We start from the raw sequence: 15,112 nt of genomic DNA, 5'->3' as shown, positions 1-15,112 counted from the left end.
GGAAGCCACCTTTCTCCAAAAGGAGAAACTCAAAAGTATTTGCAACTGTGCAAGATCATAAGAAATCAGACATGTGGGCTGAAATTGGTAAGATGAAATTCAGCAAGGAAAGATATCCAGTACTGCACTTTGGGAAGGAAAAAATCATATGCGCAAATACAAAATGTCATGCGGAACTGTGTCAAAAGGCTTACTGAAGTCAAAATCTATGATGTTTTTAATTTTCTTTCTATCAACTCAGCTTCCTCCCCAACCGTGAAAGAGGTCACACCAGGCTGCACTGAGCAAATCTGTTTTGACTATTCTTACCACCTTACTCTCCTCTGGCTGCTGTCAAACTGTTTGATCGGTTAATAATTCATCCTAGTGTTTTGCAGGGGTTGAAAGCCAGACCCTGACTTCCTTCTCCCTGTGTAACAGAAGACAGGTGCTCTGTCTGCCCAGATCCAGTGCTCTCAGACATTGTCATCCACTCACAAGATTTCTGGAATTTTCATTAATCATCATTATGAAAGCCTCATTTTAACTAATAAATTGTGTGGTGAAAAAATAGTCTTTAGTCAGTATACTACTGCATATTTTTGGGAGAAGTAGTTACCTGGCACTGAAGATCGTTAATTTTCTCCAAGAGAAATATTTATGCAGCTCATCATCTATAATTTTAAGCAGCCATAAATAGTTGCCTAAATGAGCAAACAGTTGGCTTCCAAAATTGCCTACCACACTAATTTGTTTGGCCGATATAAAATTTCAATTGCATGAATTTTTAGATTATTTACATATGCTTTGCTCAGTCCTGTGAAAGCACTGCTAACTGTACAATAAGTGAAATCCAAAAAAATACTTGGTGATTCATTTGGAATATAAAATAATGAACTCTTCTAGATGCAGGGAGTCACTAATTACTCCCTAGTCACAAATCCATTCTCATTTCAGAACTCAAATGTAAATGCGCACAATCTTTATGGAGCAAATTTGTGATTGGAAAAATACTCAGATTTATGTCACTCTATTGGGCAAAATGTAATCAGAAATAATCAGCAGTACAAAAAAGAGATACTGACCAAGCAGCTTCCTGGAGCATGGTATTTGCTGACAGTCAGAGTGCATGTGGGCACATTTTCACTGAAGGGTGAACTGCAGCGTTTGACTGGGTTAATGCATGCTACCTTAATCCACAAGTGGTCAATGGGATCATTTTAGATAGACATTATTCCTTCTTAATCATTTTATTACACTTGGGCTCTTGGATAGACAAAGATTACATGTGTTGAAGTAGCCACGTAGTGCCTTCTGGGACAAAAAGTCTCCTTATGAAAGTCTACCTTACAACACCTCTCCTAAGATGCAGGATATAGTGGGTTAGAGACTGCATTTATGAAGTACAAATCCTTCTGCGGGATATATTCAGAAATGGAAAGTTTAAAAGACTTTAAAGTAGCTCCTGCTTTTGAGCATTTAAAAAAAATGGGGGTTGAGTAGATTTTTTTCCCAATCTATTCAAGCTGATCTGCATCAGGGCATTCAAATACCATCATTACAAAATAAAGCACCAGCCGTGTTAATTTGTTGTAGATCAAGGTCAAGATCTAGTCTAGCTTTTGCAACATGAACCTGACACAAGCCAAAACTTAGTGTTTTTTAACAAGTAAATCATCAACAGAAGGAGCTTTGCTTTAAAAATGTCTATAGTTTACTGGAGGGACATAATAGGAATAAGGTAATGGGGGTTTTCTGTGCTACCTTAAGGGCTGTTCCCAGGGACTGCTGAGGTGAAAGCAGCTGGCTAGAGCAAATCCCTGCATGGGCTATGTCTTGGTCGTGCTGGTCTGGCAGGCATTGAGTATGGAGACCCTCTTTTGTGAATGGAAAATTTCACTGCCAAGTGGAGCTGATTAAGGATGTCTTACTGCAAAATAGTTCAGACTGAGCAATCAATTCCACCCATTGCTGACAGTAATCCCTAGCCGGATAACTATAGAAGATGTGTAGGATCTTATCCTATCATGACATTAACACAGATACAGGCAAACTGTTGTGAGAGCCAGGGTAGGCACAGATTTATTTACGGCTTGTGCTTACGTGGTCAAACTTGGTGCTAGGCCTCTAAATTCCAATTTACATACTTCAATAAAATAACCTGTTTCTTTGTTTTACAGCTGTGTAATTCAAACAATAGATAAATGGATATATATGAAAATACAAATTAAAAAATGTAACCCTGTCTCCTGTTCCTCTCCTTTCCCTGGATGCAAGATGCTACACATTGTGCCATAAATAGACCTGACAGTGATATAAATGTGATTATCCATTTTAATCCTGCTGTTTAAAATGGAAATAACACAGAGTTAGCTTGTCACATGAAGTCTGAATCTAGACGTACAGACTTACTCAGACCTGCATCCAAAATACATGAGAAAAAAGTGTGGCTACTCTTGACATTAACATATAGATCAAACTTCTTTACAGAGCTGAGACATCAAGAAAATCTAATAGGGTTTTCTTAGTATAATTTAAGGCTAGGAAATAAGTAGGGAATAGTATTCAGTGACCTCCCATGTGGGCTGTAGGACTCACTCACGCATTCATTTTATCCAGAGAAGCTTGTCTGATCTTTTTTAATGTGCTCTGCTTTTATTACGTCAGCCTTGGTATCTGCAGCTGACTCAAGTGAAAAGATTGACATTTGCTTTTTTAACTTTATTCTCAAGTGTTTCCCGCCAGACAAAAGTAAGTTGTGTGAACTGTTAAATTAGTTTGCATATCAGTTGCCTTATTAACACCAAACATTTGTGTTGAGAGAATTTTGGGGTTTTTTACACATTTTCAGTAATTTCAGCTGTGTTAATTACCATGACTGGGTATAGGCTTCTACAAATGCATGTTTGTGATCACACATAAACAAGTATCAGCCTACACAATTTGGCAACTAACTCAGTGTGCTATCACAGAAAACAGTTGTAAGATTCTTTTTTGAGTGTACTTCAGCATATACTGAATTTCTTGTTATTTCATTTACCCCCTTATAGTATATTTTGACTTGTTATAGGTCTTCAATAGATAACAGTTACCAGTGCATAGCAGTGGAGCATTCAGAACTATAAATACTTGAAAACTGGTGAATCATCTTCCGCTTCTTATGAGTCATAAGCATCTTAGTGGGTTTTGCAAGTTAACAAGTTTTGTATCTGTATAATCATAACTAAAAATGAAGTTACTGTCTGTTTATAACCTGAAAACCAGCATTTTTTTTCATCAGGGTAACTTGCTGTTACAGAAGACATGTTAGACCTTTCTTTTCAAGTATTTGCTGAAACTTCAGAGTTTATCAGAGCTCTTTTCTTTATTAAGAAATGGGGAACAAACAATTCAGCAGAGAAAATTGAGGTACTGATGTATTGTCATGGGCTTTCTTAAGAAATCCTCAAAAATAAATAAAATTTTAGTTAGAAATACTGTAGACCTAAACAGCTCGACGGAATGGCTGTTGAAGTGTGTGTGCACTTAAACGATTCAAAAAACCTTTTTGGCCTCGATGGAGGATGGTGGCTCCTGAGAGGCTTTTCTGTTGTGGATTGTCCCAGTTGAACAACTTTGTTCTGCCAGTGGGCCCTGGGATGTGTCTGCTTTGCCTCCTGACCAGCAAAGCCACAGACCCATGTGTTTCTAAACACACATGCTGCTTTTCCTGAGGCCACAGCTTTGTCATTTATAACCAGGTGGGGAGCGTGGTTTTGATTGTTGCACTTGGCTTTTCGTGAGCTTGATTCTGTGTAGTATCCCATTTCAGCAGAGACTGGTGTGCCTCATTTGATCTGTGCCATAAGCAAATGTGTTTTGTTGGGTTGGAACTGGTGACACAAGAGGTAGGTCATGCATTTGAACAAATTAGAGGTGTCCTTAGCTTTACAATGAAAGTAGGCATTTCTTTCTCCCTTACTGTGCAAGTTAATCACATCTAATTGAGAAGCCCTCTAAACCTGTATTTCTTAGATTCATTAGTGTTGTCAGTGTACTTAACTTCATATCAGCTTTGGAAATTATTATACGATTCACAGCAATTTTGGTACATGATAGCATCCCTGTGAATAAGGACAAAATTGCTGCTTTTTTTTTTTTTCCAGTGAACAAAGTTGGTCCCTTCAATAAACCACAAGAAATGTCACAAGAATTGTAACTGTAAATTCTTTGGGGCAGAAACTGCAGGGAGTGCTCAGAAGCTGAACCATTCAAGTTCCTAATTGCTACTGTATAGTAATGATGAATGCTTGAGAAACCTGGCATCAGTCAGCTCAGGGAAAAGAATGACTGCACATGGATTTGCTTTATTTCTTCCTGAATTGTCTCAGGAAGAAATTATTACAATTATTTATTTTAAATATTATTTTTATTATAAAAATAATTTAAATATATTAGAAACTGTTATTTTTTTCTGTAAAAAGGATATGGAGCCCACAGGTCTGCTGTAACTGTATCTCTGCTTGGCTGCTCTCAGTTAGGACTTGAGAGTTCCTCACCAACCCACCTAGATTTGCCCAAATATGTCCGTTCTCAGTGCATGTAGGCACAAGTGCATGCACGCATCTTTTTGGAGGAGTTAGTGCAAACTGTCCCCCTTACTAACTAGGGTTTGCTTTTCTTTGAGCTTTACAACCAGAAACCATCTTGCTCTTTTTTTCGCATGTTTTGCTCTGTATGAGAGCCATCTATGAAACTTTTTCCCTCTAAAAGAAATATTCATCTCTTACCCTCCTTTAATACAAAACCCACTAGCTGGTGTAACACCAAGATTGTTTAATCACAACCACCAATCCAGAATTGAAAAAATTAAGGGAAATTCCCTGGTATGCCAAATTACATGTGCAGCATCTATTGCAGAACTCTCTGTCTTCTTTAGGGCCTATCAGATAACATTTCGTCCCTCATAGCTGTAAAAAAACGTCTTGGTTAAGTGTATGTGTACCCACATGTGTTTGCAAGATGGATTCATTAATCATAGTGGAAAATACTTGGCATCTTGTAGAGGTTTTGATGGTGCAGCACTTGTAGTTTTGGAACATTTGGACCCCATGAGCACGACATGAAATGTGAATAGCATCAGTGCTGGTCTATTTTAAACATGGCTCTGAGATAAATTCTATTATGGAAGCTGTGGAAACTGTCAAAATGAGTGTATTTCCTCATTTAAAGAAATAAAGAATGCTAAAGCTTGCCCCAGAGCTGCTTTCTGTGTTGTGCACGTCTCCAGTGCAGAGGTCCAGCTTAGCAGGGTGCGTGGTCAGCATGTTGGACTTGATGATCCTAGAGGTCTTTCCAACTTTAATGATTCTATTGTCACCGAAATCAGGAATGAACCTTGTAACACCAATGTAGTGTTAAAAGGCAGGCATTCTTTATTTGCGGCGCTGGATGCACGGGGGATCGCTGCTCATAACGTGCATACCATCAGATCTCTCTGTGCCAGTTAAGTACATGCTTCATATACATATTCATTAGCTTTCTGATAAAAGATATACATATTCAGACGTTATTTGCGCATGCCTATTGGTGTCTCTGGGGGGTCGGAAGGGGTCTCTGGATGAAGGACATACTCTTCCTCCCTGTGTCTGCTAGTTAACCCTCGTGTTCGCGCAAACTCAGTAAATAACGTATGTACTGCCCTTGAGGGGTGGTCTGTTCTGGTTTAGTGTCTGCTCTGCAGTTCCTTATCTTTACGGCTCTGTATGTCTGCTTTTCTTAAGGCCAAATGTCATCGTGACTTTGTTTAGGTACTTCGAATCTTGAGGCCTCTTTGACTTCCTAAAGCAACAAGGTTTTGTCGTCGTGCAGGCTGTTCTTGTTTCGGCTACCTCCTTATCTTGGCTAAATTTTGGCTCCAGGTCCCAGCCTTAGCTGAGCTACCCTAGATTGTATTTGTAACTCCCAACCATTTATACCCTGAATCATTACTACCTAAAAGTGAGGCTTTAATGTAATCCTTAAAACAGAGGTTTGGACCCGAAGCACTAGAAGTGAGGGTTTTGGGATCTAAAAATTAGGCTTTGAGTCTGAAAGGAGAGGGGTTCTTACAGAAACACATTATCTATTGCATTAATGATTAAAGAATACACTGATTGTCCCCAGACTTAATGTTCAGTTGGATGATAGAGCAGTATCCATGTTTGGTTAACTTTATCACCCTGGTTACACTATGATTCTATGTTTTGAAGCCCATCCTAAAATCTGGTGGTGAACCTGATGCTGTGGGAGAAGCACTTGCCACACAAAGTGTTTCTTTCCTGGGTGACTTTGTACTTTGCTAACACTATTCTTCTAGATGCTTACAGTGGAATGGTGTGCATCATCTCCCAGAATTAAGGGTATTGCTCCAGATTTCATTTTAGTTGCTCATTTTATCTTTTGCTCAAGGGAGGTGTGAAAGGGGGATTTCAGAATCCAGTAAATAACAACATGGCAAACAGTTGTGTGATTCTGACTTCAGGTTATTTGAAGTGATACGTTTCAGGCTCCATGAAATTGTTTTATCCTTTTCATAAGAAAGCCAACTCTAATTAGCAATTACAGTAGTTAACAAACAGGAATAGTACGTTAGATGTTATGACCTAAAAATATATAAGCCTATTTTAATGAGTCAGACTAGCAAAGAAAAGACAATTCCATGTTACAGCTTTTCAAGAATCTGTTCATTGTGTTGTGCTCTAGCAGATAAGTATTCAGATTCTGTGATTGCTTTTAATGAAGTTGATTTATCTTCAGGTCTTAAAAATAATTTCAAAATGTGCATGAGTGCACAAGCATCAGTGTTACATTCCCTTGTCTGAGCAGTTTTCTGATGGGTGAATTTGTTCTATCTGACTATTCCAATTACATTAACTATCCTAGATCATGACTGTCTTCTCTGTGTTTGGACGAAAAAGAAATTAAAAATAAATGTTAGAGTAATTAAAAATTATTTAATCTATGCTAAAATGTTTTTAAGCTTAAATTTTAAGCCTTTTAAGCTTAAATTCAGAGAGATGTTGAAATTAAGAAATAGTCAAAGGATTTGAACTTTTTGACATTTCAGAATTAAGTTATTATGGAGCACATTATTATAGGCATTTGGTGTAAATCTGTAAGCAGTTCAACCAATGCAGAGTTATTTCTCCCCTAAAAAGATAAACAATAAATGAGAAAAAAAATCAAACTTTGTGTAGTTTTTATCATATTAATTATTTTTATATAGCTAATGTACAGTCCTTGTTTTACTATTAAATTATTATGGAAGAATTTTAACATAGTAGTAACTGAAATCTACCACACTAACTGTATTGAAGTTGAATTTACCAGTTGCACATTTTCCTTATCAATATGGTCGTATTTGTTCTGTAGGAGGAAATCCAGGCATAAAACTATTAACAAGTACTGGTTTTAATGGTTTCCCATTTTTTAAAGTGATTTTTAATAAGGATGCTCTGCTGACTAGTTTTTTCAAAGAGACTGAATTATGTAAACATAATTGTGAACACAATTACGAACACATCATAGCTGAGAAGTAATACAAAATCAACTCTCATGGATTTATTTTTGGTGTTCATATTTACTAGGAGAACATATTACATGGTCTGAGTTTTTCAGTGCTTTATCAAGAAAGTCAAATGCCACTTTTTGTTTTCCAGGGCTTAGTTATTGAACGGCTTGGACGGAGGCCTCTTCTCATCGGGGGCTTTGGGTTGATGGTTGTCTTCTTCGCAGTACTTACTGTTTCTCTTACTTTACAGGTAAGACTACAGTCACTAGATATTTTTACTCTCTCTTTTGCCTAAACATCAGGTGCTCAATACCTGTTTGCCTTGGCATTCCTACATAAGCCAGTCCTTTTAATCAATTTGACAGAACGATTTGAAGGTCTCTCTTGTTTCTTTGTGAATCTGTTAGTTTCAATGTACTATGGTTAGCCATAGAAGCTTTTGCATTAAAAAGCCATAGGGGCTTTGTCACATTCAGTCTCCTTAATTCAGAGATTCATGCATATCATGAACTATTATGAAGACAATTTTACCAAAAGCTGGGTAAATAGTTTACCCATATTCCATGTTTTTATCTTTGTTTGTAATGCAGTCTTTTTGAGATTTCTTTCATACTTTATATGTCATTCTTAGGCCTGGATGTTTGTTTTTTTTTTTCCAGTAGTGAAAAATTTCCATGTTGCTGTTTCTTTCAAGTTACATTTCTGATATTTTTATTGAAAATATAAAGACTTAGCCTTTGCAGAACATCTGCACTTAAGTTCTCAGATGTTATTAGCAGTCAGTTTCCCAGCTATTTCAAATGATCAGAGGAGGATTATTGAACCAATCTAAATAATTTCTCCTTGTTTAGCTTCCATTTTCATAACGATATAGTTTCTTTCTGTTCCTAAGGGCTTTTGAGAAGTAAAGGTGGCAGTCTGCAATGGCATGGGTTTGGGCGGTCTTTCATCAAGTTGTTTTTCTGTTGTTGTTGATTCCTGTGTCTTGCCATGAATATGACTTTCAAATCTTGTTTCTTGGTTGAAGAAAGTCAGTTTGACTAGCAGGTGTATGCCACACCATTGCGAAGTTTTATTTGACCTACCTGTACGTACAGCACAATAAAGCTTCACTTCACGTTCTTGTCATGACAACTATAAGACAGCTCTCCAGAAGAGAGATGTTATTGCAAGTAAACAGTAAAAAATTATCTCCCAAATCTTTTAAAACCCAGTCTGATCCATGAAGACCTTCAGCTGTTGTAAATCTCTGAAGTTTGAGTGCCTTCTAGTTTAGTTCCTTTCAGAAGTGTCTCAATCTGAAAGTATGATAGATTAGGTATTGGTTTGAACAAAGGACCTGGGGTACATTTAGGCTTGATTTCAAGGGAATTTGTATCTACTCTGGTTTTGCAGCTTCTCTCTCTCAGTGCCTTTAGAGAGCTTGGATCTGAGTTCAGGCTAAAATCCCTGGACTGTGGCTTTCATGTGTTTTGCTAAGGTTCAGATATAGCTGTTCTACTGAAAGGCAGTCTGTCATGTCTAGACTTTAGCCCAGCCTTTTACTGGGGAACTTCTGAAGCTCTATGGGCCATCATAGTTGTTCTTGTTAAACATGGCTGAAATACCTGAGGAGGATGGAGGTGCCAAATCTGTTCAATGGAAAGAAAATCTCTTTTCCAGGATGGCTTGAACTTTAGCACAAGAAGTTGTAAACTTTGAGTTGTGACTTCTGTTGTGCAAGAGCTTGTCCGGTGCTTCGCTACAGGGATTCCACAGAGCCAACGCCTTTAATACAAATCATCTAATAAATTTCTACAGAAATACTGTGATTTTTCTAAAGTAATCCTAGACTACATTCTGAAATAGAGAAGGAATTGTGGAAGTCTATTATCTGTCATTTTTTAAATATTGGTATGTACAATACACTTACTGTGAATGCCTTTTATCTACCCAGGAAACCGTGCATTGGCTTCCTTACCTCAGTATATTTTGCATCCTTGCAATCATCGCATCGTTCTGCATTGGACCAGGTATGGCTATATTTTTTCATGTTTCTTTGTACAGCAAAGCACAGGTATTTTTGCACTGGCACTATATTAACAAGTTGCTTGTAGGGAACTTCATTTTACCCTTATCTGATGACCACAAGTAATCTAAGACAGTAAAAAGTGATAGCAACACAAAGTGATAGCAATATTCTCAATAAAAACCCATGTGCACACGCATTCCTACTCAGCTGTCAGCATAATTGAGAACTAGTGCCTAAATTGCTATCAGTACCAAATTAAAATGTTGGCTATTATTGCAGGATTGCTATGATTTTGTAAATCTATAAAAACACTTGGACTGGAAGCTGTTTCATTTATTAACATTTGTGTTAGTAGTTCAATGCCAGTAGGATGCAAATTGGACACTGGTGGAGGAAGGGGGACAATTGTGTGTGGTTCCTTTATTCTCTTCCTTTCCAAAGACAGAGGAGTGCTGTGCAAGAGGGTTTACACAGTTTCTTTAGGAAGATGATGGAGAAGGTAGATGTGTCCTGATGGTGGAGCAGCTTCTTGTCTGGTAGTCCTTTACTGACTGCGTACATTTCAAATCTGATGTCCTTAGGTAACTGTTTCTGTAGGTTGTAATGAGTTTATCAGATCTATTTCCCCAGCACAGTTTTGATTACTTAGAGATGGATACAACTTTATAGAAAATCCAGTATTCCCAGGTTATAATTTTTGTATTTTATTTACTTTAACAAAGAACATGTTTCAGGTATAAAAAAGTAATAAGCCAGACCTTTCTCAGAAGCGTAGAATGAAAGGACAAGAGCAACAGTCAAGTCTTAGCAAGGGCAATTCTGACTGGATAGAATAGAAAAAATTTTACGCTGAGAGTGGTTAAGCACTGGCAGACATTGTTCAGAGAGGCCTTTAAATCTCCGTCCTTGAAGTTATTCAGAACTCAGCTGGACAAGATCATGAACAACTGGCCCTGCTTTGACCAGAGGCTGAACTCCAGAAGTCACTTCCAACCTAATTTATCCTGTGATTGCATCATGTCTTTGGAAAATGCATTTTAATAGATATGCATAATATGCAAATACTTAGATAAGTGTAGTATTTCTCTGAATAGTGTTGCTCTAGCCTTTGGATACTTGATCAGAATTGGATCCTGCAGCTACCACATAATGAAATATTAACAAAAATTATTTGCAGGTAGAAAAAGAGGAATTTAACCCAAATTCAACACATGTAAAGAATAAGATGTCAAAACAGTGCTTAAATTTTCAAAGATTCTCTTACAAACTGTTCTCCACAAAAGTGGGAAAAACCAGCTGCTTTTTAGGAGCTTTTTCACAGGTGTTCTGCTGTGAAACTGAAAGCAAGAATTCTGTTCCCATGAGTTCTCAGGTTTTTTCATGCACCATTTATTGCCTCTTTTTCTTTATTAAGAGCTTGACATTAAACATTAATCAACTGTTTACACATCCTCACCACTGAAGTTATCTAATTAATTGATTGTGGTTAATTTGGGGAAAGAAAGAGTTGCTGATGTTTTGTGTGACACTAATGAAACATGGCTGTAATGCTGTGGTTCCTCTTTTGGAAAAGCTGAAGAAAAATTATGCTGCTTTAGAGGAAAACAGGGAGAAGATCAAAACATTCATTTTTCCACTTGCTTCTGCAAAGATAGTTTGTCACTAATCTCTGTGCTTATTCCATTGCATATGGCAGCTGACTGGAAGGAGGGAGTCAAACAGGCTTGACTAGGGTCATTAATGCACCTAATGTTGAACTGTAGGTGGTTTATGAAGACTGTTGTTCTTCCTCACCTCCAGCTCTTATTGCAAGGCAAATAATGCAAACAATCTTGCAATCCCTTTGTCCTTCTGCAAGGACAAATCTCAGGTTCAGCTAAGTCCCTAGTATTGTGGGTATATGTTTCTTAGGCTGAGATATTTTTTAAAAAGAATTCTGTGGAATAGAACTGCTCTTGCCTTTTGAATACCTGAGGAAAGTCAAATGTTGACTTGAAACTTCTTGAAAACTTCCCTTTCAGTTTTAAGAAGCTCAAACAATTTGAGCAAGCGCAGCTGCTTGCAACATCTACCTTTCGTTTTTCTAAAAAACTCTGTTGAAACAAATAATATTTTTTTTCCTGTATCCAGACACATTCCACCAATTTGTAGAACTTGCAGATCAGCGTCCTTACATGTTCTATTTTCAGCATATTAAGATTAACTCTCTACATTTCTCCTTCACCTCACCATTCTTCAGAATGGATTCTGGTTTTCTTCATTTAGCTTCTTTCCTTTTACCGATGCTGTTCAGGATTTTCTATTGTACTTTGCACTCTCTTTGGAGCAGTGCCTGCAGATATACGCAAGACAAACAGTTTTTGTTTTATATTACTTGCTTTCTACAGAAATTCTTTAGAATTAAATATTTTGTGTTTTTCATTGTCCTCATTGCTTTTAAAGCCAAAGAACAGTAATGCAGTACCAGTAGCTGCCTACTTGGCCTCTCCACTTTTCTGTGTATGTTCAAACACTTGTAATACCTGACTATAGTGGAATATCTCAGTAGCATTGAACATTGCTTTGTTTTCTATGAAAATTTTGTTAATTGGCACTTCAGCTATTGAGAAGAAGTTGTGAAGAATCATATTCTGGTTCCTCTGTAAATCAATAGCAGTATTTTAGCTGACTTCAATGGGACCAGATTTATCTTCAGTGAAACTTTTCTGTTTTGTTTAGTGGGGCTTAGGAAATCTAAACTACTTGGCTACCTCTTAGCTGGGAGCAGTTCTCTTTCAGAATATGAAAGCAACTTCCATTATTAGCCACGTTTTAAGATGGATGAATGAGAGCTTTTCTGAACAAAGAAAGTATTACCAAAAAGTGAGATATCCAGTGCTTTTGTATCACAAGGCATGACTTCAATATTTGAGTGCAACTACTGTGTCAAGTTTTTCACTCCCACCTCCCAGTACAGGAAAGACTTCAATAACCTGGGGCAAGTCAACTGGAAAGTCATTGAGTCAGGGACAGGAGCCCTGTGAGAGGGGGCTGGGTGAGCTGGACTTGTCCAGCCTGGAGAAGAGACGGCTTTGGGGGCACCTAAGAGCAGTATATGAGGAGAGTGTTGGGATGACAGAGCCAGGTTCCTGTTGGTGTTGTGTTGTGGGACCACTTCAGAGACAAAAGGCATATGTTGAAACAAGAAAGATGCAGAGCAACTATATGGAAAAGCTTTTTGCTTATAGGCAGTCGAGCAGGCTACCAAGGACTTTGAGTCCTTAATTAGTACACAAAGATCAAAACTGAATAGTTTGTACTTCTGCTTTTTTATTTCAGAACTCTGTAGACCAGTGGGAATCTGTATTTCTGGATCTTCTTGAATATAGCAAATGCTACTCACTAGCAACTACTGACTGATTTAAAACTAGTTTTGTTTTGTTCAAAACTACTCTGACAGTTATACTAAGCTACCCTGTACATGACAGATACAACATATACATATATATACACATACATGTGCATATATATCCCTCATACATATACTAAGGAACTAAGTTTTTTCTCAGGGTAGTGTGCAATGCCAGTGGAGTGTCACGGTACACGAAGCCATAACTTCTTTCAAAGTCACTGCTGATAATTAACCTTATCTTTCATTTCCTACTAATGTTAGAGTTTTAGCAAGAGGAAGTAAATAGGAAAGAACACACTTCTGAACACATTTGCAATGCTATTGGAGAGTGTCTAGAGAAAAGTACAAACCGAACAAGCAGGCATACACTTTTTCAGAACCAGCACACATTGTTTTCAACTTAGGGTCTTCCTGAGACAGTTTCCAAGACTTTTGTAGTCTTCCATGAAGTTGTTAATTCTGTCTGAAACTGCAAAATTTTAGCATCCTTTTGCAAAGAAATCTACATGTCTACTACCTTTTGTGCATGATGACATCCTTTGTTTTGCTTTGTGTGATGCCCTTTAGGTCGTGCATTGGAAGAAGTGGAACAATTGATCCCCTTACTCCCTCTTCAAGTTTCTTGTGATCTTGCAGACTTTTACCTTATCACCTCAGATTTTTCCAGACTGAATGGCTATTTCCTATTGCTTTCTTCTCAGTGATATTTTATGGCACCCCTTCAGCAGGAAGATTTCACACTTCAATATCTAGTATTCTTTTGTAGCAGTCTGGTAGTTTAACAAGATATTGCATTAATAGTAGGAGTCTGAGGAGTGGCTAGGGGGAGACCCTACCATTGAGTCACGAGGTCCAGACTGGACCCCTTGCTTTTTAAACTCCTCCTCCGAGAGGAGTCTAGGTGCGGCTGAGCCCAGTCTTAGTCTCAGACTTGATCAACGGTTTATTTTCTAAGGATTGTGGATGTAACCACCCATCAGAGTATTTGTTGTTAGAAACTAATTTGGCCAGTCACATTCAATGACAATGATCACAGGTAGATTAATGAATAGTGCAATTTATTAAAGCAACAGATACACAGGTTCTTTGAATTACTGGTGATAAAACTGCTCTGGATGAGGGATTGAGTGCACCCTCAGTAAGTTTGCAGATGACACCAAGTTGGGTGGAAGTGTCGATCTGATGGAGGGCAGGAAGGCCCTACAGAGGGACCTGGACAGGCTGGATCATTGGGCCAGAGCCAATGGTATGAGATTCAACAAGGCCAAGTGCCGGGTCCTGCACTCAGGTCACAACAACCCCATGCAACGCTACAGGCTTGGGGAGGAGTGGCTGGAGAGCTGCCTGGAGGAAAAGGACCTGGGGGTGTTGGTTGGCAGCCGCCTGAACATGAGCCAGCAGTGTGCCCAGGTGGCCAAGAAGGCCAACAGCATCCTGGCTTGTATCAGGAAGAGTGTGGCCAGCAGGAGTAGGGCAGTGATCGTGCCCCTGTACTCGGCACTGGTGAGGCCGCACCTCGAGTACTGCATTCAGTTTTGGGCCCCTCAGTACAAGAAGGACATTGAGTTGCTGGAGTGTGTCCAGAGAAGGGCAACAAAGTTGGTGAAGGGTCTAGAGCACAAGTCTTATGAGGAGCATCTGAGGGAACCAGGGTTGTTTAGCCTGGAGAAGAGGAGGCTGAGGGGACACCTTATCGCTCTCTACAACTGCCTGAAAGGAGGTTGTAGCGAGGCAGGGGTCGGTCTCTTCTCCCTAGTAACAAGCGATAGGATGAGAGGAAATGGCTTCAAGCTGCATCAGGGGAAGTTTAGGTTGGATATTAGGAAAAACTTCTTCACCGAAAGGGTTGTCAGGCATTGGAACGGGCTGCCCAGGGATGTGGTTGAGTCTCCATCCCTGGAGTTATTTAAAAGAAGGGTAGATGTGGTGCTTGAGGATATGGTTTAGTGTTGGATTGACGGCAGTGATAGGTTAGCAGTTGGACTCGATGATCTTAAGGGTCTTTTCCAACCTTAACGATTCTATGATACTATGACTAAGGAAATTAACAACTGTACTAGCCTACAAGGTCATTAAGAAAATATGAAGCAACTCTAATGCATCAGAGATTTAAAGTGAAGATATAGAGGTTTCTAAGTTTTCCCGGGGAAACACTTGGTATAACCGAGTGCTCAAATCTTACCCAAAGGCGTCCCGGTGA

General features: G+C 38.6%; 1 protein-coding gene across 3 annotated transcripts in view; it reads left to right on the top strand.

The window, feature by feature from the left end:
- The window catches only part of SLC2A9 (solute carrier family 2 member 9), a 114,564-nt gene that overhangs the window by 60,554 nt on the left and 38,898 nt on the right, over window positions 1-15,112 (top strand). For all 3 annotated transcript variants that reach the window (XM_064449137.1, XM_064449139.1, XM_064449138.1), the window contains exons 9-10: window positions 7,659-7,760; window positions 9,447-9,522. In XM_064449137.1, coding sequence (XP_064305207.1) covers window positions 7,659-7,760; window positions 9,447-9,522 — 178 coding nt within the window. The remainder of the gene's footprint in view (window positions 1-7,658; window positions 7,761-9,446; window positions 9,523-15,112) is intronic.

This window comes from Phalacrocorax carbo, chromosome 4, assembly GCF_963921805.1.
Source record: "Phalacrocorax carbo chromosome 4, bPhaCar2.1, whole genome shotgun sequence".
In the NCBI taxonomy this organism is placed as follows: Eukaryota; Metazoa; Chordata; class Aves; order Suliformes; family Phalacrocoracidae; genus Phalacrocorax; species Phalacrocorax carbo.
The sequence above is the reverse complement of the archived record's forward strand: the minus strand, read 5'-3'. Positions and strand labels throughout refer to the sequence as shown.